The 25,660-nt window shown below is 41.1% G+C and overlaps 1 protein-coding gene and 1 long non-coding RNA gene across 18 annotated transcripts in view; one reads left to right on the top strand and one right to left on the bottom strand.

The window, feature by feature from the left end:
* The window catches only part of PTPRT (protein tyrosine phosphatase receptor type T), a 1,024,383-nt gene that overhangs the window by 916,721 nt on the left and 82,002 nt on the right, over positions 1-25,660 (top strand). For 9 of the 17 annotated variants that reach the window (XM_023626585.2, XM_023626594.2, XM_023626590.2 and 6 more), the window contains one exon: positions 21,808-21,998. In XM_023626585.2, the coding sequence (XP_023482353.1) occupies positions 21,808-21,998 (191 nt within the window). The remainder of the gene's footprint in view (positions 1-21,807; positions 21,999-25,660) is intronic. The other 8 variants (XM_070247923.1, XM_070247921.1, XM_023626593.2 and 5 more) reach the window with 1 other exon arrangement.
* LOC138920241 (uncharacterized) lies at positions 13,995-25,060 on the bottom strand. The gene is made up of 2 exons (XR_011431081.1): positions 24,907-25,060; positions 13,995-14,529 (listed from the first exon to the last, which is right to left on the bottom strand). It is a non-coding gene; the product is annotated as an uncharacterized lncRNA (long non-coding RNA).

Below are 25,660 nucleotides of genomic sequence, written 5' to 3'. Positions count from 1 at the left end.
GGAGCCCAGCCTAAAGTTCTTGCCCAGGTGTAAGATTGTCCTGCTACCCACAGAGGTGGGCAGGAGGTATAAGACAAGAAGTAGAAATTTAGAAAGGAACATCTTTACAAAGTAGCATTTGAGAAAGTGGTAGAAAATATCACAGGGCAAAGGACAGGGAAAATCCCTCTGTCCCCTGCATTACCATCACCATCATTCTCTGGGTGTTCTCCTCATATTTCTGAAGGAGGGTGTCATGATGTTTAGTTACTCAGGCTGATTTTTGGTGGGATGCTGTTGACTGTATTGAGAGAACTACCCACCCCACATCTAACACGTCCCAAGCCCATACCTACCGCTAGAGTATACAGATGTCAAGGGAGGAGATCCTCCAAACAGCTACTAAGTGTTGGTGACACAAACAAGAAAAAGGCAATTCTACCCATGATGTGATAGGGAACACAGACAACAGTGATATGACTTGATATAGTAGAGATATGTATAGAAGCTGCTAGGGGAGTGGGGTCTGGTGAAGGGAGGCTGTCCTGGTCCACTAACCATGTGATTCATCTCTCTTCAGGTGATTTACTTTTCACCTTGCCAACTATGTGAGTTGACTTCCTATTTATATGGATGCTGGAAATGAAAATAAAATTTCAATTTCTTGGCACTAAAAAAGAAGAGATGTGTTAGATGTAATAGTAAAGATACATTCATCAGAGGTACAATATAGAATAATCTCGACATGTTCCTTTCCCTTACCTTCTACATCCAATTCAACACCAAGTTTTGGTTATTCTACATCTTCAACGTATCTAGAACACATCCACACCCACTACCTCCATCGTTGTCCAAGTTTCCACCATCTCTTACCTTGATAAGATCAGTAGCCCTTAAATAATCCTGATATCCATCCTTATTATTCTCTAGTCCATGTTCTTCTTAACAGCTAGAAAGGTCTATTCAAGGCAAATCTGAATATTTTGCATCCCTCCCTGGCTTAAAACAATTCTATGGCTTTTGATTGTTCTTAAGCTGCAAACCAAGTCCTCATCCTGACCCTACATATGGGTGTTGTCCTGCCTATCTCTCCCATGCTCTCATGTCTCACTGCCCCCTTCTCTGTGAGCTCCAGTCACACTACCTTCTTCACTCAGTACATTAACTTTTCGCACTCTTTTTACCACAGGGCCTTTGTCTATGCTATTGCTCTATCTCAAGCAGCGTAGGTAAACTACAACCCATACACTGAATATAGCACACTGTCTGTTTTTGTAAATAAAGCTTTATTGGAACACAGCCATGCTTTTACAAATTGTTTATAAATTGTATATATATAGCTGCTTTTGTGATATATCAGTAGAATTGAATAATTGCTACAGAGATCATCTAGCCCAGAAAGCCTAAAATATTTGCTCTCTAGCCCTTGGCAGAAATGTTTTCCAGCTCCTCATCTATAGCACTGGCTATACCCACACTCTTTTCCTGATTGACTCCTTTAGATCTCAATTCATGGATTTCTTCCATTCCTGACCCCTTTCTCCCCAAACCAGAATGGATTCCTTTGTTAGGTGCTATCACAGAATTTTGTTGCTTTTTCCTCAGCACTGACCTCATCTTCCAAATATGTTTGTTTAAGGTCCGACCCCTCTGACAGATGACAAACTTCAAGAGGGGGGGCTATTTATATTTTGCTTACTACTGTATCCCCAGCATGTAGCATGGTGTGTGGCACAGAAAAGATACCCAAAATTCTTATTTAGTTGAGTGGATAGATGAATGGATGGATATATAGAGAGCTGGGACTCAGGCATAGCAATCCTATATACTAAGTCGAATGAAAAGGAATATTTGGAAAGCTCCTACAGCTGACACTACACTGTTGTCCTGTTTTCTGCATCCAGAGTTGAGTGCAGGCAGAGAAAGGAAACAAAGAATGTTTCTTTGCCAGTCAGTGGATATTCAGATCTTAGCATGTCTCCCACCCCTTCCACCAACTCCTAGTCTGCCAACACTGAAGGGAATTTTACAAGTTCCTTTTTGTGGTTCCTGCAAAACTGGGAGCTGCTACTCAGAATATCCTCAAGTAGCGAACCATTGGCTGGTCTGGGAATGTGATACAATCATTCCTCCAATCATAGGAAAAGGAAAGGATAACAGCTGGTGGTCTTCAAACTGCACACAAATATAGGCAAAGACTCAGATGGGCTGCTATCTGGCTCTGCCAGTGGAAGAAGCAAGAAAATTAGCAAACACAGGAAGCAGATATAACAACAAGCTGTGGTTCTCCATTGCTGGATGACCTCACAAATAACCTTGGGGACATCAGTTATCTTAGAAAGTTCTAGGAGATAGTAGACACCTGTAACATTGATCCAATCGGTATGGTCATAGAGGGCTGGCTTCTCCACACCACTTGTCTTGGGAGCTGAGATTTGTTTTAGTTAATTGAAACTCACTTACTAGGTAAAAAGGTCCTTCTGGCTTATTAGGTAAAAAGGAAAGGATTTGGACCATAATGGTTTGCTAGGTGACACAAAACTAAGATAAGTTGACAGGATATCAGCAGGAAATGGAATTAGGCTTCTCAGGCTCCTTGAAGATAATCAAGGAAAACATCATGGAGGGGTTGAATTTTAAAGGATGGTGGTCAGAGTTTTTCAAGGCTGAAAAGGAGGAACATGTTGTTGTTCTCTGTTTTGTTATAACATGGCATGTCAACATTTAATGTCGTAAAACAGCAACCATTGTATTTTACTCAAAATACAATGGGCCAGGAGTTTGGGCTGGGCACAGCATGGATGGCTTGTGTCTGCTTGAAAATGAAACAACTCAGCTGGAATGACTTGAATGGCTGGAAATGACTGGGACAGCTCTCCAAGTGCCATATGTCTGGGGCCTCAGTTCTTCCTCAAGTAGCGTCTGCTAGGGATGAAATGCCCAAATGGCTCCTTTATCTGCATGTCCGACCCCTTGGTTGAAGTAACTAGAACATCTGGTACTAGCTGGCATTGCTCTCTTCCTATGCATCTAACTTAGGCTTCCTTGAAGCCTCATGGTAGACTCATGGTAATCAGACTTCTTGCATGATGGCTAGCTTCCCCCAGCGCAAGTGTTCCAGGAAAGCCGGGATGAATGCCAGTCTTCTTAAAAACCAGGTCCAGAACTGTCCAGCATCACTTCTGCTGCACATTATTGTTAAAAGTAGTCACAGGCCAGCCAAAGAGAGTGGATAAGCAGGCTCCACCTCTCAGTGCGGGAAATGGCATATGCCTACAGGAAGACAAGGAATTGGCAGTGGTCATCTTAGAGATAAACTACCATACTGTTCCAAAAGAATGGAATACATGTACAAGGGAACAGAGGTGTGAGAAAGTCTACTTGGCTAAGACAATCAAGAATAAATAAGACTATTTCCCAAATCTCCAGTTCCTACTTTGGTTAGAGTGATAACTCTTCCATTACTGGCATATGCTTTGGCAGAGTCTCTGAAGATTTTCAGAATCTAGAAAGAACTTTTTGCTCTCTTGCACAGTTCCTTGTTAGTGTAAATATATTTCCTGGAATACAGAGTCCAAAAGACATCAATAATGTTAACTTCTCCCCAGGGCTTGAGAGAAATCTGAAGGGCAGAGACAGATGTTACAGTCTCTGTCCAAGGTGCTTGGACAGAGTTCAAGGCCCCTTGAGTTCAGGGTGACCCTGACCCTTTTCACAGGAAGTCCTTTCCCTTGGACTTAGAATTGTGGATATTTTGACCTCCCTGGAGTATTGGGAGTATTATCTCCATGGGGTTAAGTGGTGAGAGATGAACCTGGAAACGTAATCAAGGACTGTGTCTTAAAGGGTCTCAAAAACTAGAGAGTTGGAAATATGTTTTCTGCAGGGAGCTAACACAGATTTTAAGTGGAGGAGCAGGGTTGAGCCTAATTTTAGAAAGATCATCCTAGTGACAGTGAGGGGAATGTATTAGTGTGGGAGTTAATGAGGTTAATAAAAAGTAAGTATTGATTCTTCATATATCAGATTCAAGGAATGTGACAGCACAAAATACTGGTGCACATGGAAATTTTATTTTACACATACATCCACACCCACACCCTCGCATACACACATACCTGATTCCAGAAGTAACAGTCACTACCACCCACTTGGTGTGACCAACTCTTTGTAATGAAGCAGGTGGTAGAGAGAGGATACTCTATGGCATACCATTCTTGGGGCTGTTGTTAAGTCAAGAAGTATTGATTAGATCTCCCTGCTTGCTCCCTATTTTCTTGATCAGTCAATATTTTGATGGTTTGATGGCTGGAAATATTTGGACATGTTTTATTTTTTAAATGAGTGGGCTTATTCAATTAATGTCTCATTGGGCCAGTTCAGTTTTTCCCAGGTGAAAACCCCTTTCATATTCAGGGTCTTTGATCTAGGTTAGATGAAATTCCCTCTGATCTACAGATGTGACAGAGGCTCAGAAAGTAAGAGAGTCGTTCCAAACTGGCAGAGTCACTTCTGCTTCTTCTGCAGTGAAGACCCATGTGGTCCTCCACTGAGTCTTCAGCCACTTGTGCTCTAGCTAATACATGCACTTGTGAATCTGGTCCCTGGGCACTGTCTTATTAATAACTTTTGTTATTCTGTCCCATCACTCCTTTCAAATTGGTCCATCAGCAAAAGTTTACCTAATAATTCAATGTCATTATTATGCTTTACTTATAAAATAGCTACTTGCCTATCCTGTTCTGCAATTTACAAATGCAAATCTCACCATGCCACTGCCCAACTAAAACCCTGTCACTGGCTCCCCATTGCCCTCTGGATGAAGTTAAAAGTCATCTTCTGGCCCACAAGCCTCAGAATGATCTAATTCCTGTCTACATCTTTGGTCTTATCTCTGGCCACTCTCTGGATTGCTCAATATAGTCCAGTCATATTGACTTTCTTTCTATTCTTTGAAAACACTAAGTATTTTCTGACATCATGGCTTCCACAATTCTGTTCTCTTTTCCTAGAACATTTGTCCTTTCTATCATTCATTATTTAGTCCCCATTTATCCTTCAGATCTATGATGAATTGTCACCTTTTGAGGGCTTTCCAATTGCCAGTCTAAAGAGTGGCCATTTTTTCTCGAACAGCACTAGGTTCTAGTCCCTTTCAGCATGCAACACAAGTATAATACGTGCAAATATTTATTCACTTAAGAGTTTTTTGGTAATGTCTGCCTTCTTCACTAGACTGCAAGCTCCAAAGTGCAGAGACCACTTCTATTTTGGCTACCACTGTATTCCTAGAGACGAGTATGGTGCTTGGAATATGATAAATGCTGGACCAGTATTCACTGAATGAATCATTAGCTAACTTTGTGGTCACGATGGATCATAGTGATTCATTTTTGACTATTCCATATTCAACCGACTGTTCTTGTGCATTGCTGGAAAAGTAAGTACCTGCAGGCACAGAGATGACTAAGGTTACGCCAAGGTTTTAATCCCATGGTGGAGGCAAGGGGACCAGGGAGAAGACCATTGCACTAGTCTGAGAGAGATATATAGGGTTCACTTTGCAACTCCATTTCTTAAGAAGCTCTAATCTTGGTATCTTTGTTCTAATCATTAATTATAAAGGCCTCATCACCTAATACTGGTTCCCTTGGGCTCCATCATTCTGTGCAGGCCTGGAAAACAGAAAGAACACTCTTCAGAATGACTTCGTGGCCCCTGCTGCCCCTACCTGCTTGACATCCCCCTCTCTCCTCCAGGCGGCTCTATGCTTCTAATTTCTTTTTCTTCCCCACCCCTCATCCCAGTCACTGCTTACCCATCTCCAACTTTATTCCCTTGTGGATCTTCCCAATGTCTGGAAAACCTGAAAAGTCAATTTACCTTTATGTATTAAGGGATATGCCTCACTGTCTTTAAAAGGAAAAGTAAAATAAACTAACATTTATTGAGCCCTAACTATGTGTCAGGAACTATGCAGAATGTTTTACATATGTAATACCCTTTAATCCTCACAGCCTATGAAGTGAGGGGCTAGATTTCTTTCACAGGTATAAAGATTGAGGTTCAGAGAGATTAAGTAACTTGCCTAAGGTCACATAGCTATTAAGTGGTAGGACTGGGATTCAAGCCTAATCTTCCTCTTGCATATGATCCTACTACTATAATGGACTGTCTCCCAGATAACATGCGACATGCAGACACTTCTGAGGCCACCAGGGGGATGGCATACTTTGATAGCGATGTCTTCAAACCCCAGGATATAGGCTATTCCTTATTCCACATATTTCTAAGGTTGCACTCCTCTCTTCAGTGGTTAGAGCATAGCAAGCTTCATAACCCTGCTGCCATTCATTCAATAATGTTTGTTGAGCACCTACCATGTGCTAGACATATTATAGGCTCTCATGCTACATCAGTGAATAACATAGGAAATCTTTCCTGTCTTCACAGAGCTTACATGGTAGTGGTGGTAGGGAGGGAAAAGAGAGAGACAGTAAATAAACAATGGACAGTACAAGATAAGAAAATTATATGGTATTATAGAAAGTGATAAGTGCTACAAAAATGTGGAACAGGATAAGAGGGACTGAGAGTGATAAGTAAAGGAGGATTACATTGTTACAGAAGTGAAATTTGCCCAAAGACTTGAAAAAGATGAGATTTGTGAGCCATATTGGAAAAGAGTGTTCCTGCCAGAGGATCTCAAGGCAAGAATATGCCTGATATGTTCAAGGAAAATCAAGGAAGCCCAGAGCCTGTGCCAGCTACAACAGTCCAGAAAACAAGGCTTTAATGATGAAAAGTCTGCACCATTCTTTGTTGGACAGGACTTGGAAGTCCAAACCAGTGGAGCCCATGAGAAGCATGTATTTCTCTGAATTTAGATCCTTCCAGAAGGCACTATTGTAAATGGGTTGATCCAAGATGCTTCCAAAGGACAACAAAGACCCTTACACCTATGAGGGCTGAGTCTACTGCCATCCTACCCTTCTGAAACAGAGAGCAAACCCTATAACCTTCAAGCTCTTTGCCCGTGATAAAGCATGTGTCCAACTGTAGGAATCTCTCCTGAAGCCACTGCTTTCAGGATCTCTCCTTGGTGCTGATTCTGACATTCCTTAACCCAGTAAAGTCTGGCATTGAGTCCTGCCTCCACTTGCCCATTTCTGGATTCTACTATGACTCCTATCTGGCTATCCTGGACTATTCCAAGTCCTCAATTAGGCTTGTCACCAGTGCTATGACCATGGTGATTTCCCTGCCCCTCCCAGAATCTAGTACATTTATCCCATTCAGACTTATTCACTTGGTCCCTGCTTGGCAAGGAGCCCAGTGTAATGTTGTTAAGGATGTTAGCTGGCACAGTCACTTCTTTTACTGTTTTCTAAAAGCAGTATTGCTTTTTCAACTGACCCTAGACATGGTGAGTGTTTAGTCACCATTCTAAGTCATTTATTTAGCATGAAAATTTATTAGTTAGGCCTTTGTTTAGCAAATTCATCACATTGCACTTTTTACTTAGCAGACTCACTCAATTAGTGTTTTATTACTGGAATCGACTGTCAGTTACGTGGCTAATTCATTTACTTAGGGAATGAATTTTTTATCTGGATAAAGCAATTCAAAGTGCATTGTTAACTCTTTAATGATTAAAGATTGTTGTCAGTGGCAATTCATGTTGTAAGGAAAATTAAACCATTTATTTCCCTTGAAGTATCAGATGTTGGAAAAATCCTTGGAAAAGTGTAGAAAGAATAGTTTAGAAACTTTCGTGAATTAAAGAACTTTCATTAACTGGATGGCTCAGAACATTTGGCAAAGCTAAGTAAAATTAGCTGGAGGGTTTTGAATGAACCCCTTGGAATAAATTAGTATAACATATTCTTATGTGTGTATATTGCTGTAATTATAAATGCTCTTTCATTGACATTATTTCCTGAGTTCTCACAAAGACATTGTGAAGTGACATTGGAGTATGTGGTTGACAGTCTCTAAAATGGCCCCAAAGATCCTTGATCCCTATTACACATTCTTGTATAATCCTTTTCTTTGGAGGCAGGCTGGATCTAGCAACTGGCTTCTAATGAATAGAATGTGACAACGTATTGGGATGTAACTTTCAATATTAGGTTATGAAAATACTGTGGCCTCCATGTTGGGTACTTTCTCTCACTCTCTCATTTACTTTCTCTATGGGAAGCCAGCTGCCATGTTAGAGGGTTGCCTTATGGAGTGGCTCACTGAGCGAGGAACTGAGGGCAGTCTCCAGCCAACAGCCAGTAAGGAACGGAGGCCCTTACTCCAGTTACTCATGAGAAAATTAATCTGCTAACAATCATGTGAATGGACTTGGAATTGGATTGTCCCCCTTCTTCAGACACAACCATACTCACAGCTGACAGCTTGAGTGACACCTCGTGAAAGACCTTGAGCCAGAGGTACCCATTAAAGCCACACTCAGATTTCTGACCTACAGAAGCTGTGAGATAGTAGACGTTTATTATTTTAAGTTGCTAAGTTTTGGGGTAGTTTGCTATGTAGCAGTAGATAACCAATATATGGCTTAACATGTGAGATGTTATAATAATTCACCAAAAACCTCTGGTTAATAAGTAGTAGAGCCAAGATTTAACTCTGGTTCTTCTGATGAATTTCTGTGGACAAAAAGAATATGAATACAGTTAAGACCTCTCATTGCAACTTTCAGGGGTCCTTAAAATTGTTGACATCCCACAAATGCAACTATTCAGAGGCTGTTTTTCTATAACAGTGATTCCTTTGTGACCTTCCCACCTTCATTATCATGAAAAGAAGCCACTGGGATTCTGGAAAAACTTGTAGGACTGATTTTCTTTACCATGTTTCAATCAGGAGTTGAGTCAAAATTCCCCCTTCTGGCCCCCAGTCACTGCCCCAGCCTCCATTAAATGGTTATAACAGTAATTCCCAAACATGACTGGCCCCACCCTAAAGCTACTGAATTCTTAGGTCCATTGGTGGAGCCAATGAATCTATGTTTAACATTCTTCCAGAGTGTCTCTTGTCTAGCACCAATATTTGGGACCCACTATACAAAACAAAGTAGGTCACCATTTCCGTGGTCAACTTCTGTAATTCAGCAGCTGAGGGTCTCCCAGGCTAGCGGTTGATGCACACACTGCTTTATTAGTTCTTAGGAGAGTGTTAGCTGTCTGTTCTTCCCAGAGAAAAAGCCATCAGCTTAGGTTCCTAGAAATTTTTGTTTGATTGATTTTGAACAATACTAATCTGCGCTACCTCATTCATTCACTAAGAGCAGAAAGGACAGTGTCTGCTTTCTTTTGAGCAATTCTAGGGCCATTAATGAACAAATTATATTTAACTGGAAGTTCCCTTTGAGACCATCTAACCCTTGCTACTCAAAGTGCAGGTCCATGGACCAGCAGCATCAGCATTACCTGGGAGCTTGTTACAAATGCAGACTCTCAGACCACATTCTAGACTCACTGAATTAGAATCTGCATTTTAAACGATCTCCAGACAATGTACATTAACGTTTGAGAAGCATTAGTCTAACCCAACTCCCTAATTTTAAAATTAAGATCCAGGAAAGTCAAAGCAATTGTGCAAAATAGTTTCGTGGCAAAACCAGGATAAAAGTCAGGTCTTGTAAGTCCAAAACTGCATTATTTCCACTCTATTAGTGTTCTGTTGTGTTTGTGGTTTCTTGTATCCACAAACTCTGCTTATGTATCCAGGGCATCGTCTGAAATGGAGAAAGCAGGCTTCCATCTACACAGTACAACGGCAAACTCATTTCAAACAGCTGTTACACGTTTAAATTTCCTCTCCCAGACAAGTTTAGTCATTACATTTTCTCTTTCTTGCACATCAACGAAAGACAAAGTTACCTGTCAGGCTGAAGATTGTAAAACGTGTCAAAATTGAGTTTTTCTAGTTTAGCTAAGTATTACTCTGCAACTATTTTGCATACCTTTGTCTTATTATGATTTTGATGAATGAGAAAGAGAAAATAAGGCAAACCCGTGTTTTCAGTGTGAGGCATTATTTAAGGTGTTTTTTCTTTCTATCACACATTTTCCTATGAGGACGTGGGTCTTGGAATGTACTGATATATACACAACACAAAATGCTGGGCTCGTTGTTTTTATGTGAACACCACCCTGGAGCCAATGAGAAACTCCAAATGCCCCATCCAAGCTGGAGTCATGGTGAAGCTGACAACCTTCAGTCTGATAGAAGCGTGCCCTTCCTCACGCAATCTCAGCCTTCCTCTCTGCTCAGACTCCTCTCAAAAGCCAGCACAGGGGCCAGCCGGTGGCGCAGCGATGAAGTGTGCACGTTCCACTTCGGCGGCCCAGGTTTTGCTGGTTCGGATCCTGGGTGCGGGCATGGCACAGCTTGGCAAGCCATGCTGTGGTAGGCGTCCCACATATAAAATAGAGGACGATGTGCACAGATGTTAGCTCAGGGCCAGTCTTCCTCAGCAAAAAGAGGAGGATTGGCAGCAGATGTTAGCTCAGGGCTAATCTTCCTCAGAAAAAAAGAAAAGAAAAATTTTTAAAAAGCCAGCCCAGTATCGCTCTCTTTTCTGCTTGCAAGAACATCTAAACTATACAATTTACTTTTCTTTATGACATGTTCTTCTCAGTTCATTTGAATATTCTATTTACATTAACATGTGCAGCCATATACAGAATTTTTTCCTAATAATATTAAATAACTTCTCAATAATATTAATCTTCCCAACATTGAGTGACTTCACGGTTTCTTCTTACTTTATTATGTACTTCATCCTTGTCTGATAAATAGTACACTTCCCAGGAATCCACTACTTGCCAGTCAACATTTGGACCACACTTTATCATCAGTTTATGAAATTCTTTAGCTACATATATCCTTGTCTATTTATGGGATATTTTTCCACTCATCAAAGTTCAGATAGTCCATTGCTTTCAAACATAAGTGCCTCTGGAAGTACAAATGAATGATGAGTACGCAATAATTAAACATTAGATTTAGATGTTACAAGAAAGGGCTTGTGTTTTCAGTGAGTTCATTTTAAAGGTCCAGAATTATGTCCATTCTCCTTTGTGGTTCAGCAGTATATTTCCAGGATCCCATACATTCCCACTGGTTTTATTGTCTCACTTCCTTGTTTGATCACTAAATGTGTAAGACCAAAAAGCATCCTGTTATTGCTACATGTCTGCTACTTCTGGCTCACCCAGGGATCTTTATTTTATTTCAACTGAATTCAGTTTAGAAAACCTATGCTGGAGAACACTGGGATCAGCACTTTGGCTGTCTTGTTTTCCCACTGATTTTCATGAAATTGTGACAAAATGAAAAAATATATACCAGTGGTTTTTTCAGAGTTTTTTTAATAGTGAAATCCTTTCTTCAAACACAATCATACCTAGAAGTCTATTTTATACAACAGAGTTTGAAAAACATTTGGCTCGAGTTGGAACAGAAGTGAGAGAATACCCGTGTGCTTGCCAGACCGTGTACCCACCCGTGTATGCATATACATACACCCACTGCATGCACAAAACCCCACAGGAGGTCCAATTCTCTGGCCCACAGGAGAGACTCTGAACAAAGAGTTCCCTTCAGACTTTGGCTCAGCTCTTAGGACGCTAAGTCCACAGACGAGTAATTCACTTATTCTTTCTCCTCTAGACCACATAGGTGAAGCTTTCCACTTTAATGATTTACAGAAAATGAAAACAACGACCCAACCACTAGTCGCTTAAACAAGTAAAGACAGATGGCTTTTAACTCACGAAGCATGGGTCTATCACAGGAATAGCACCGTCTAACATTGAGTGGCACGTGGCACGTACAGCCACATGTGGTGGCCCTGTGGACCCTGGATTATATACAGCAGCATCAAGGAAAGACGGCCCCAGTTTGTGAGCCTCTGGCAGACTTTAGGGTTTTCCTGAAAGACATTTCCTTCCATCATCGCTACAGTCACTGAGGGTGCAGTAACTAGCCCTCTGCTTAGAGACAAGAGAGAAAGTCAAAACTAGTATTCTGTTGGGTGAAGGATCCCTGTACTGGAACTGCTTCTGCATTTTGGTTGTGGTGGTGGTCACAGAAATCTACATATGTGATTAAATTGTGTAAAACTAAAGACGCACATGAACACACATGAACAAACCCACACACAAGTGCATGTAAATGTCTAATCTGAATAAGAGCGGTGGAATGTATCAATGTCAATTTCCTGCTTGTGCTGCCGTGCTACAGTTATGCAGGATGTTAACGCTGGGGAAACTGAGTGAAGGGTATACGGGACTCCTGTGTTATTTCTTATGACTCATGTGAATCTACAATTATCCCAAAATAAAACTTCTTTCTTAAAGAAAGCTCATGCTTTGGTGATGAGCTGATATGTAACTTCTGACTCTGGCCACGTCCTTCAGAGTCTTCTGATGTGTTTCGTGGTTTTCTGGTCATTTACTCACTGTTCAATCCAAACATGTGATAAAAGTGTTCTATTAGTTTCTAGCAATTGTGAAATTGTTTATTTGTGTCTTTTTTTCTTTATCACTTTTGGCAGAGCTTTGTCTAATTTATTGGTGTTTTCAAACAAAAGAGCCAGCTTTTGCTTTTCTTCAGCTTCTCTGTTGTATCTTTAACTTCTATTGTGTTCCATTAACATCTGTTCATATATTTATTTACTCTTCCTACTTTTAGTGACTATATTTTTTATCTCTGGAAGTTAAATTTGTATTTTTCAAATCTACCCATCCTTTTTCCATGATGTGTGGCATTATTACTGTGGTTCATAGTCTTTCCATTTTCTCTTTAATCAATCTAAATGTATTTATTTTATAGTCTCTTTGATTGTTCTGTTATTTTCAATTCTTGGGAGGCATATTTCTCTGTGTGTATCGTGTCTGCCGACTCTCCTTTGTGAGAATAAGCTTCCTCACATGGCTTGTCGTCCTTTATACTTTATTTTTCCCTATGAGTTCATCTTTAGTAGAGGCAGTTTTGTTCTGTGGGAATCAATGTGTCTTGGATTATGAAAATACCTCTATAGAGTGGTTTCTCATTTGCTTGTCAGAACAGGAGGATTTCCAGTGGTATTACGCGGGTTTGTATGTTGATTTCTAGGTTTGCAATTCCTCTATCACACGCATAGCACGAATATGGATTCCAGATCCACATGTGGTAGAGGCCTAGGCTTTCTTTTGCTTCACTTTTGACTCTATTTGAAAGCTATATACCCTTCTTTTTATTCTACTAATTGATACCTTAAAAATACACACACACACACATACACACACACTCGCACAGATATGTACATACACCCTTGAAATTAGATCCTTTACTCAAGAACAAGATTAAAATAATATATATTGATTGTCCATTATGGAAGGTGACGGAGTTGATAGATTTATTTTTAGTGATGTATCAGTCACCCGCTTCCTGGTTTTTGTTAGTAAAATTTCAGATTTTAGCCAAGAATTCTTATATTCGATTTTTTTACAGTTTCTCTTTAAGAATTCTTTTTTATAGTTCATTCTGTTTTGAGTCGTATTTATTTTGATATTTATACTCATATCTACATTTAACTTATTTTGGTATTTAACAAATAAGTTCTTTTATAATATGATTTCCTCCAATCTTATGGTATTTTTGTTTTTTCCCTTATTTTCCAACCTCCCTAAGCCTCTGGAAAAGAATCAGAGCCAATGTAATTTCTGAATCTTTGTGTATCAGGGCATGTCTTTCTGTAGGCTCACAAATGAAAAAACAACTTATATCAGTGTATATATACTGGGGGTTATAGCATTTTACCCTCAAAAATTTTGTTCCATTGGTTTCTGGCATTAAAATTTGAGTAGTAGAACATATGATTAGCATTGTTTCTTTTCCTTTACAGATAGCCATTTTTTCCAGCCTAGATGTTTATCTGAGCATTTCTACATCAATAATGTTTAAACAATTGTATCAAGAACTCTGTTCTATTTTAAGTTTCATGTAGAGAACTCTTTACATTTGAAGATTGAGGTTTTTATTCTGCCAAAGAGCTGTTTTCACATTGTATCCTTTATTATCGCTTCTGTTTCACTTATTCTGTTCTCTTCTTTAGTAACACCAATTATCTGTCTCTTATATGTCTGTTTTCTTTTCTCGGAAAATGTCTTCTTGGTGCCTTCACACATGAACACACATGAGCAGATAATAGATACAGAGGAAACAGAAGTCTCAATCCCTTGAATTTTCATTGCAAGGTTCTCAAATTAATTCTCCACAAGCTTTTGCCTGTTGCATATTCTCATTACAGATTCCAATGTCCGTTTTAATTCTGCTATTGCATTTTAGTTTCCTTACCATCTTGCCTTGCCTCACCCAGTGAATTTTTTTCCAGTTGCTTCTTAACTTGATCCATATTTTGAAAAATCTGTTGTCTTATTATTTAACCTTTCACTTCCTTTATTTTTCCATGTTTTCTTGAATTTTGTTTTTGACAAAATTCATGCAATCTAAAATGCATTTCTGTTTCTGTTGTGTAGGTTAAGATACCTGTAACAGAAAAAATATCGAATTAACTTAAATAATAAGTTAATGTATTATCTCACAGAACAGAAAGTCAAGAGCTAAGCAAGGTCCAGGGTTGGTTGAATGAGATGCCCAAGAATGTCATTAAAGGACCCCAGTTCTTTCAAGCTCTCCACTTTGCCATCTCTTGTTGGCATTGCCCACAGCCTGGATCCCCTTGTGGATGCAAGATTGCTTTAGCAGTCCCAAGCATCAAACCCACACATGGTAATGTCTAGTGGGAGAGAAGGACCACTGGAATATCCTTCCTGGAAGTAAGGAAGCCTTTCCTAGAAGTCCCCTAATAGAACTCCCCTCCTATCTCATTGAAAATTTTGGAAAAATTGGCAAAAGGGATAGGAACACCTGACTGGCTTAAGGAAATCAGGATTTACCCCTAGATCTAGGAATAGGATTATCCTCCCCCAAGTCACATGGGGAATGTGTGGGCACCCAAACTAATTTGGGGGCTCTGCCAGAAAGGAAGAAGGTAGGGGATGGCTGTTGGGTAAACGGTCAACACTGACTGCTTTTTTGTTTTGAAAATTGTATTTTTCTCAGCATCCAGAGTGTCGTTATCCTTATTTTTAACATAGCGGATTTTTCTCAGACTGCATGTTGTTTTCTGTTTTCTTGACTTCAAAGGAGGAGAGATCTCTCCAGGACTGCTGTTTGCCAATAAACAGAGAAGGCAGATTCTCATTGTTGCCCTCATTGTCCAATGTTGGAACCTTGTGGCTTCAGCAGAGGTAGTAATAGGTGTTCATAGCCACTATTCCTATGTAAAGTGTCTGACGTCATCCTTCTATCTGACTGTCCATCACAATTTTCTCCTGGTACTGAATCTGCATTCTGGGATGCAAAGGTCTTTATCCACTTACTTGTGTCTTTGCCATGTCAGAGACCCCAGTGAAAGAGATTTAGGAGGTGAAAGGGCATGGAGATGCCTGACCCCCATGTTTGGTTGCTAGAGTCTTTGATCCTCTGAGCCCGGGAAAGAAAGTGGGAAAAAATGAAGAATTTCTTTTTTATCCTTCAAGCCAATGTTACTTCAGGTAGCAAAGTATATCAGTGTTGATCACCAGTTGTATAAACTGAAATTGTCCATAGCTTTAGAATGCGGCACAGTAGGGTGGCATTCTACTTATTACTAGTTTTTCAAGTTCAACCCTATGCATTTGGTCAGACTTAAGAAAGAGACAGAAGGTAATTCCATCTATCATCACACTGTGATGTGATGACACATCCCTAAGTGGATATGAGATGGAAGATGAGAATCTACCATTATTCAAGGGTCACAAATCTATGCACCTATCCTAATTTATGTCTAGAACTTGGAAATACAGAGGAAATTTTTCTTACAACATGGCTCCTAAACACAAGCCAACTACTTCATCTGATGCTTCACCAAAGAAATTGCAGTCTCTCCCAACTCCAGAGGGAAAATTGCTGTGTTAAATCAGGTGAAAGATGATTCTGTACAACTTCAGAGAGTAATTTTGACAAAATGAAGCCTTTATTTTCATGCACATGTAAATGTGAATCTGATATAATGAATGGATATTCCTCCCAAATTCTGACACTAGGTTAGTTGACAGACGTAGATTTCAGTGCTATTACAAGTTTATTTTCTTGAGGCTTGTTATTTGTTGGGGGAAGAGGGATGAGGCATTGCTTGCTGGCTAGGTGCCATCTTGAAGCTTCTTCCAATGGAATCCCACTTAACCCTGCAACAACCTTCTTATATGAGGATGATTATTATCATCATCACCATTTATATTGCCAACTACAAATAAAGAGCTTAGGCTCAAAGTAACTTGTCTGAAGTCCTATACTAGAAAGTTGTGAAGTTCATATTTGAATCCAACTTTTGTCTTCAGATTCTGTGCTTTGACCCCGATGCCTGCTGTTGCCACAGCCCCCACTTCATTTGTTCTGACCACATCTCTACTCTGAGGAGGTGACCCAACCTCCTGCCCACCTCACACCTTCTCTCATCTCTCAGACTCTCCCTGCTCAGTAAACAGTCTCTATATATTTACCCATCCACTCTTCGTGTTCTCCTGCCCTAAAGGGCACATGGATTAGAGAGGAGTTGTGATAGATGAAATAAGAAATAGATGCTGGTACCAGAAACTATAGAAATTTGATTGGCTAGTTACTAAATTTTGTCTTAACTCTATGAAGGCTTTTGCTGAGAAGAGTGACTTGATCAAAGCTGTATAAAAAGAACTGTAAAAGCAAAAAGAGCCATTAGGAACCTGATGGAATGGTCATGGGGATCTGAACTAGGGGAAAGCAGCAGGAATGGAGTAAAATAGATGGCTCTGGAGTGCGTCATGAAGGGAAAAAGAGAGAAGCCCTAAACGACTCCCCAGGTGCCCTCACCAGTCTGTGGATTTTCATGTGCCCAGCAGGACATCTTGTACAACATCAGAACAATTATTGTTTTTTTCACTGCTTACCAGATACCAGGCATTGTACGAGGACTTACCATTTATCTCTTTGAATCTTTATAGTACTTATTTTCCCTGTATTATAGATGAAGAAACTGAGACTCAGAAATATCAGTCACTTGGCTGAGATCTCACAGCCCGTAACCAGTTAATTAAAGATACAAACCCCATTCTGATTGATTCTGGAACCCAGACCCACAGCATTTCCCAGGGTGTGGATTGTGCTCCTCTCATGGGACATGGCAGGCCATTTCTTAAATAGTTATGTAAACATCTTCATGAACATGAAAACAAAACGAGCATATCACATCCATGACTTTATGTCTCACTATCATTCATAATGAGATAAAGTTAAAAAAATAGTTGAAAGCTGATTTAAAGAAAAAATTTGAAGACATAATTGTATAGATCTGCACTATTCAATATGGTAGCCACTAGCCACGTGAAACTATTTACATTTAAATTAATTTGAAATTAAGTTGTAAAAGTTCAGGTCCTCAGTCACACTAGCCACATTTCAAGTGCTCAATAGCCACAGGTGGCTAGTGGCTACCATATTGATTGTGCAAATATGAACACTTCCATCATCGTGTAAAGTTCCATTGGACAGTGCTGCGCTGGGACTGTCTTACACTAGATCAGCGTCTTTTTAGAGTTCGCTCCAGCTCTAAGTTAGTTCTCTTTAGAACTTGATCTGGCTTGGGATAAGCCTGTGTATACCCGTGCTGTCCGATACAGTAGCCACTAATCACATGTGGTCTTGAGCACTGGAAATACGGCTAGTCTGAACTGAAATGCTCTGTAAGTAAAATACACATTGAATTTCAAAGCCTTAGTATGAATGAAGAGTGTAAAATATATCATTAATAATTTTATACTGACTATGTGTTGAAATATTATTTTGATATATTGGATGAAATAAAATGGCTTATTGAAATTAATTTCACTTACCTTATTTAATGTTGCTACAAGAAAATTTTAAATTACATATATGGCTCATGTTATATTTCCACTAGATGTCATTGCCCTGTGACTTGACTCCAGAGTGCTTGCCTTTTCCCTGTCTCTAGATCTGAGCTGCCCAATACAGTAGCCACAAGTCACATGTGGATATTTAAATTTCAATTAATTAAAATTAACCAAAATTTAAAATTCATTTCCTCAGTCACATTAGCCATGTTTCACATGCTCAGTAGCCATGCATGGTTAGTGGCTACCATATTGCACAGCATTGATATAGACTATTTCCATCATCACCGAAAGTTCTATTGGGTAGAGCGATATAGGTTGTACATAGTCATGCCAAAAGCAACAGAGATGGGGCGTGAATGTCCAGAGCTTGTTTCCATGGTGCCTAACTCTGCAGCACATCATCTTCCCATCTCCTAGGTGCCTATCCCTTCCCAGCTTTGCTAGACTTGTTTATGCACACCTTATCTCTTCTTCTTTCCTGCTAGGCCTGTGGAGTGCTTATCTCCCTCTGAACACACTTTCCTCCACACTCCTACACAGTATCTAATAGAATGCTTCGTACAATATAGGTACTCAGTAAATATTTGTTAACTAGTTGGAGTGGCAGTTTCTAGCAAGTGATTGAAAATATATGGCTCAGGCTAGAGAGAGATCTATAATGGCTGGTAGCAAGGGGATAAAAAAGAGAAGGTCAAAGCCTGGTTCCCAAGGAAGAAGGAAGAGGAACTAGGAGAGAGACAGAAAAGAGAGAATCAGAGGGACAGTGGTGAGCTGTGATCTCATACATGTCACCAAAATCCCTCTGCCTGCCCCACATGCCCCTCACAGGCAGCGACAAGAGTTATTGCAGGGGAATTTACAGGGTTAGACAACAGCTTTAGAAAAAGTGCAAAAGAAATCCAAAATATGATTATGTGGTAAATAAACAGGCAAGACCCATCAATGAGAAGGTGAAATGGCGTGAAAATTGAGGGTCTAGTGAGGAGAAAAATGAAAAATGTTCTCTCCCTTGGCCAGCTGGTTTGAGTTACATTTTATGAGCAGCATGTGAATTCCAGCGCCCTTGTTGAATTAGCAGCAGAATCGCACATTAGTTTTAAGGCTCCCTCTCGAATAGAAACATCATAATGCTTTTTAATTGGGGCTGATAAAAACGTAGCATTACTTGTAGGTTCCTGAGAGAAGTGAGTTGTGAAATTGGGTTTTCATTAAATCTAATGATGGAAAATTAAGTATAGTGCGTCTGGTGAAATGGGGTGTGATAAAGGCATCACTTCTGCATTATCGGAGGTTAATAAGGGAATAGGTGAGGTAAGATACATTGCAAAAGGGAGTCCAACTAGTTGATTTAATAAGCCTTGAAAATCCCTTGGTTCCGAGTCTTCATAGCATCATTAGCACCGGCATTGACATTATTACAAATGTTACAGCAATACAAGTTGTTAAATTTCAAATGCAGTTATTTTCCATTCCAGTGTTGGTTTTGCTGACACCAAGTTTACAGTCTGTGTAGCAATGTGTTTAGGGAAAATATCCATTTGGTAGCTTATTTGGTTTTGGAAACATTTGGCATCTCACAAAAATTGCCAGGTTCCCATTCCTAAGAAGCCTGTCTCTGCCAGGCAGCAAGTCTCCCACGTAGCTCATGCCCCAGGACCTGTAGGAGACCATGGGTCTCTGAAGACGTCTGCCCCCTTATGTGATGGTGGCTTAGGTGAGAGACACCCACAGGGCTCTGGGCACTGACTCTGGCTCATCCTCTCCTAAGGATCATGAAGTGCAGCATCTAGAGAAGCAAACTCAAGTGCTTCTTTCTTCTCCATCCCCAACCCCACCACACCGTCACAGGAGTGATATTCGCTGGAAGGGTGCCTCAGATCCATGGCAGCTGGGACACCTACAAGAAATAGTGTGAATCTTTAAAAAGAGAGATTCTTTTCAAAATCCTTCAACGGCTTCCCACTGGCTTGAAGATTCTTATGAATTCACAGCCTTTCTAGACCGACCTCACACTGTCTCTTATAGCTTTATCCTCATCACATTTCCACTCACCACCTTCACTCCACCCCCACCTCCTTGCTCCTACCTAAATGTACTTGGCTTCTCCAGCGTCTGTTGTGCTTCAGCTGGTTCTTCTTGTCTGTCTTCCCTACTAGACCATCAAGCCTTGAGGGTGAAATCTGTAATCTGTGCATTGCCAGTGCCTACCGGAGCCCCTGGCACAGAGTGGGTTCTCAATAAATTTTAACTCCTGATCACAAGGGTGTGATGGAGAAGGGAAGCGGCCCCCACATTTGCCAAGCTCTATATTTAAGCAATGCCATCGAAGAGGTGTTACCTGTTACCTGAAAGCCCAGGAGAAAAAGTAAGCACTATTTTTCTTATGCACAGTCAGGAAATTTTGCATAGGCCTTTCTTCCTTATGCATAAACCTCTATATTCTAGATCTTTCCCTACTAGGAACAGTTTTGCTCATGCTGTCACATGGTAGGAAACTTCCCTTTCACCTACAGAATCAAATGTCTGATGGATTATTGTGACATGAGAGACAAACAAGCTGAAGGAAACATGGATTTTGCAAAGACAAGTTGCAGACAATCAAGAATGTATGCTACAGACCCCCAGGGAGTGAGTACGGCATAGGCCTAGCGGGGTCTGCATTGGTGCCATGCAATGCCTGGAAACATCCAGGGGAGATGCAGTTATCATCTCATGCATGCCACAAATGGGAGGGTCTAAGGCATAGACTGTCCATGTCTTTGAGAGGAGGTTGGGGAGACCAAGCCTAGATAGTTCTGGATAGGATGAAGGACCTGGAAGACCAACAATGTATGCCTGACAGAGAGTTGATAAGGCAAGAACGTAGTTTTACTTGTCCAAGGGGCACAGAGGAATTCAAATCCAACCTCAGCAGAAATCAGTTTCCAGGGTGGCCAAACTAATACACGGCAGTTAAAGCAACTCAGTGGGTATAAAGATTCTTATCAGGGGGAAGTACAGAGCTATGTCAAAGAGAGATTTTATGAAGGAGACGAGGCATAGGACCCAGGCCTGGGAGAAGTAGTTGGCAGGACTGAAGGAAGAGGTTTGGGCTTCCCTATCTGCAAGGTGGGCTCAGCAACACTCCTGGCTCAAGAGTGTTAAGTGGTGAGGAAACTGGACAGTGGGCAGAAGGTGGTCACTGTTGCAGAGCCCATAGCTGGAGAGAGCAGCTAAGAGGGTCAGAGTCCCTGCTGTCTGCTGGGGGTCCAAGACTGGCTCCAATTCCTTCCAGCGTACAACCCAAAGGAAACAAACTAGTAGGGAACCGGGTCACAGGGATGTGGGCAAATGGGCCAGAAGCAGACACGTGGCTCTGATCTCCAGGGACCTGTGGCTCTCTTCACCTGCAGGCGGGCACCAGACACGATTTCCAGGAACCCTACTTCCTAAACAGGAGAGTACTCCCAGTATCCAGCCTTTCTGGCTTCTCACTGGTTCTGGGATTGGCCAAGATTGGCCAAGACAACCCTGACAAGACTGGAGGAAGGACTGAGACAGGCAGGGGATGACAGCCAACCTAGAACTTTGTCTTTCCTCCATCAATATGCACCCTTGAAATAGAAACAAATCAAGGGTTATTGTGTTCATTGGTTTGTTTGCTGTCTTAATTTTTAAATTACCACCACAGCCGTGCCAGGGAAGCAGTGTGTCTCTATTCTTTCTGTGGTTTCCTGATCGATTGAGTCCTGAGTTAGTTCCCTCTGCCCTCCTCAGGTCAAGCTGAGGGAGGCATGGAGGACAGAGGACAAAACTCCCATAGGTGATGGTCTGTTCTGCCTCCTTCTCTCTGAAGCAGATGGCAGCCGCGGGGAGCTGTCCCAGCCCACCCTCACAATCCAGACTCACCCCTACCGGGCCTGCGACCCTGTGGAGATGAGCTATCCTCGGGACCAGTTCCAGCCCGCCATCCGGGTGGCTGATCTGCTGCAGCACATTACCCAGATGAAGAGAGGCCAGGGCTACGGGTTCAAGGAGGAATATGAGGTAAGAAACCAGCCTGTGGGGAAACTTCCTGATGGGTGCAGAGGCTTCATGGGTGCTAAAGCCTTGCTACTCGAAGTATGGTCCTTGGACCAGCAGCATAACCATCACCTGGGAACATGTTGGAAATGCACCATCTCAGTCACCACTCAGACCTACTTAATCAGTTTGGATTCACACCTCCCTTCAATAGGAAGATAGACCAGCTCAAGCCCCCATCCTACATGTTGTAGAAAAGCCAGCAAATCTGCCCCTCCAGTGATTTCTGGGAGGCCTGCTTGCTCCTAGTCACCTCGTGCCTCATTATCATGCTTCTGTTGTGTTCTCAACAGCCCCCAAGTCAATATCTCATCTGGTGACTGTCGTCCCCTCTCTCTGTGTACCTTCTCCTCACCCCTGCATTGGACATCCCTTTCCTTCCTCCCCAAAGCGTCTCTAACGCAAAGGATTTGTGAGTAGCAGTTGTTACTGAGGTTTGGGGAATAACAGGAGGGCAGCAAAATCCAGGAAGCTCCTGGATACGGTTCCTCCTAAGGTTCCGGTCTCCTGTCAGCTCTCTATCCACTCCTCTCCTGAAAGTTCTTTGCAGTATCCTCAGAAGTCCCCCCCTTTTTTTTCCTTTTTCCCAGCAGTCAGGAAAAGAACTCCTACTCTCCCCTACTTTATTATGCAGAACAATTTAGCTCGCTTTGTCTCACTCCTTTTGTTTCAGACCTCGCGCATTAGGCCTCACCTTTTACGAAGAAAAAGTAAAATAAAATAGAACAAAAAACTCATTAAGATGTTTGCGCTGCACTAAAGAGCACCTCACTCTCCAAGAGGAATTTTTCCACCCTCCTCATGCAGATGGAATCCAGCTGCAGCCAACTTTGAAAACAAGCATTTCTTTCTTCACTTTTCCTCTCTCTCTCTCTCTCCTCCTCCCTTCCCAAAATATCTTTCAAATATCTACTGTGTGCCAGGCTCTGAGTTATATGCGCTAGTTTTTTGTGGAGTTTTTTTCACATGCAGCATGTGCCCCAAATATGCTAGGTTCGGTTTCACTGTGCAGTGAAAACGCATTGACTCAGACTCTACACATTTGGAATTCTTGATAATGCAGCCTAAGTTTATCTCTCAGACTGTATTCTGAGACAGAGCTTACAAAGCAGTATTTCAGAAGCTGTGTGAGGTCATGAAATTGTGCTAAACTGGGGGTCCAGACAGCCAGATTCTAACACAACAAACTGTGTGATCTTAGCGTATCATTCTGCTACCTGAGTTTTAAAATTCTTTATTCGTTATGAAGAGTTTAGATAAGGTGATTTCTAAGGGCTTGTCTGGTCCTAAAACTTTACGAGAGTGTAAAACATTAGTGGCAAGGGGTGTGTTTGACACATTTACGAGAACAAAAACATTGATGTCAATGGATGTGAGTGATTACCAGCTCAGGAGAACTAGCAGTTAGTTTCAAATATGGTCCAGGTAAAACAGCATTTTTCATATGCTCTATCTACAAATTTTGGAAGGATATTGGGACAAGAGTTGAAGGAGATGGTCTCCCTTCCTTGGGCCTTATTTCCTAGAGGGTTGGTTGAATAGTCCCAACCCCTTAAATTTGCGGGGAGCTACATGTGTGTGTGCTTATATACACCCATGTAGATCTGTTTGGTGAGTGTCAGGAGAAGGTGTGTTGTTTGTACAGGCATCCTCAGTATCATGATGGCTTAATAAGTCATTACTCATAATATTTAATTTGCTGTAAAGTTTCAAATAGCATTAAGGGAGACATGTGACTTATCAGAAAGGGGCCAAGTAGTCAAAGCCTGAGAAACACTGTTCTAAGAATTTGCAATCTAAAATCTGAAGACAAAAATACAAATACATTTGACTGCTTTGGCACATTTCCTTCCAGAAAGGTATCTCTTTCAAAAGCATCCACATGTGTGTGGTGGGATTAGGTTTATTTTGAGCCTGGAAATGAACTGCTTTTATAGTGAGAGAAAAACGATACATGTTGTTCCATCATTTGGACCTCAACCAGAAATACTGCTAACTAGACTAGCCTTGCCCTTAATTAGTTCAAATTATTTTAATCAGTTAACTGGAATGCTTAGCTTCTAGTTAACAGCATTCTCTGATTAACAGGAGGTTAATTGGAAAGCATTTCTTAATGGGAGTCTTTCCACAATGTGCTAGTCCATGTTCCTAGACTACAGGTGGATATGGGTTTGATCATCAAGGATCCTGTGACGTCTGGAATCTACATAGGGAGCATAAGAGTCACAAATCTGCTTGAAGACTGTGTCCTCTTGTAGACGTGAAACTCCTGGATCTCCAGTCCCTCTCTCAAACCAACATGCTCTGTGCTATTTGTTGCTTGTTACTCTCCTACCCTGCTCAGCTTTTTCATACAACTGAGTGAGTTTGATGTGTCAACGTATAAGGGACCTCTCAGTTACAGCAACCTGTGTCTTCTAAAATTCAGTTCAGTTGTATAATCACTTACAAATTTGTTCATTAAATATTTACTGAGTATCTACTATTCCCAAGGACTGTTCTAGATATTTGGGATACAACAGTGTACAAAATAGACAAAGATCCATGCCCTCAAGATGCTTGTGTTCTAGCAGAGGAAACAGGAACTAAACAAAAGGCTTCCAACTAAGTAAGTTGTTTTACAATAACTTACCTAATGTAATATATTCATAAATAATGTAGTATGTTAGACAGTGAAAAATACTGTCTAACAGTATTACAAACTACCCAAATCTTAGCAACATAAAACAACCAATTTATTGTGCTCACTATTCTGTGGATCAGGAATTTGGACAGGGCAAAGCAGCAGTGGTCTGTCTCTGCTCCACGCTGTCTGAAGCCTTAAAGGCTCTAAAGCTAGGGACTGAAGTCATCTCAAAGCATCTTTACTCACGTGTCTAGGGATTGATGCAGGCTATCATCTGGGATCTCAGCTGGGATTCTCATCTGGAACACCTACAGGTGGCCTCTTCAGATGACCTAGGCTTCCTCACAGCATGGTAGCCTCGGTATAGCTAGACCTCTTACCTGGTGGCTCAGAACTCCACAGGTGAGCTCCCTAGCTAACAAAGTGGAAAGTGTATCACCTTTGTGACCTACACTTGGACATCACACAGCATCAGTCTTACCATATTCTATTGGTTGTAAGTAAATAATAACTGCATACATTTAAGGGAGGGGAGTTAGACTCCATCTCTTGATGGAGGGAGGGGCAGTTGCAAGATTCTAAAAAAGAATATGGAACAGGAGATATTGGAAAATATAATCTTTGGATAATACAATCTTCTACAAGTACCATTGTAAAAGAAAGAGTAGAGCAAGGAAGGGAGATAGATAGTGTATTCCATGGACATAAGGTGAAGGAGGTTTCAATGTTAAGTAGAGTAGAAAGGTTGTCCTTAATTAGAAGATAAGATTTGAGCAGAGACATGGTGGAAAATATCTAGAGGAAGAGAGTTCCTGATCAAAGGAGTAATACATCTGCCGTGTACAAAGAGGAACAAGGAGGCCCAGGGTGGCATGAGTAGAGTGAACAAGAAGTAAAAGTAATAGATGATGATATTGGAGAGATAAAGGGGGCCTGACCGTATACTGCCTTACAAGCCATTATAAGACTTTGGCTTTTACTCTGAATGAAACGGAAAGCC

This window comes from Equus caballus, chromosome 22 (genome assembly GCF_041296265.1).
Source record: "Equus caballus isolate H_3958 breed thoroughbred chromosome 22, TB-T2T, whole genome shotgun sequence".
Lineage (NCBI taxonomy): Eukaryota > Metazoa > Chordata > Mammalia > Perissodactyla > Equidae > Equus > Equus caballus.
Note: the sequence above shows the minus strand (reverse complement) of the source record. Positions and strands in the feature narration are given on the sequence as shown.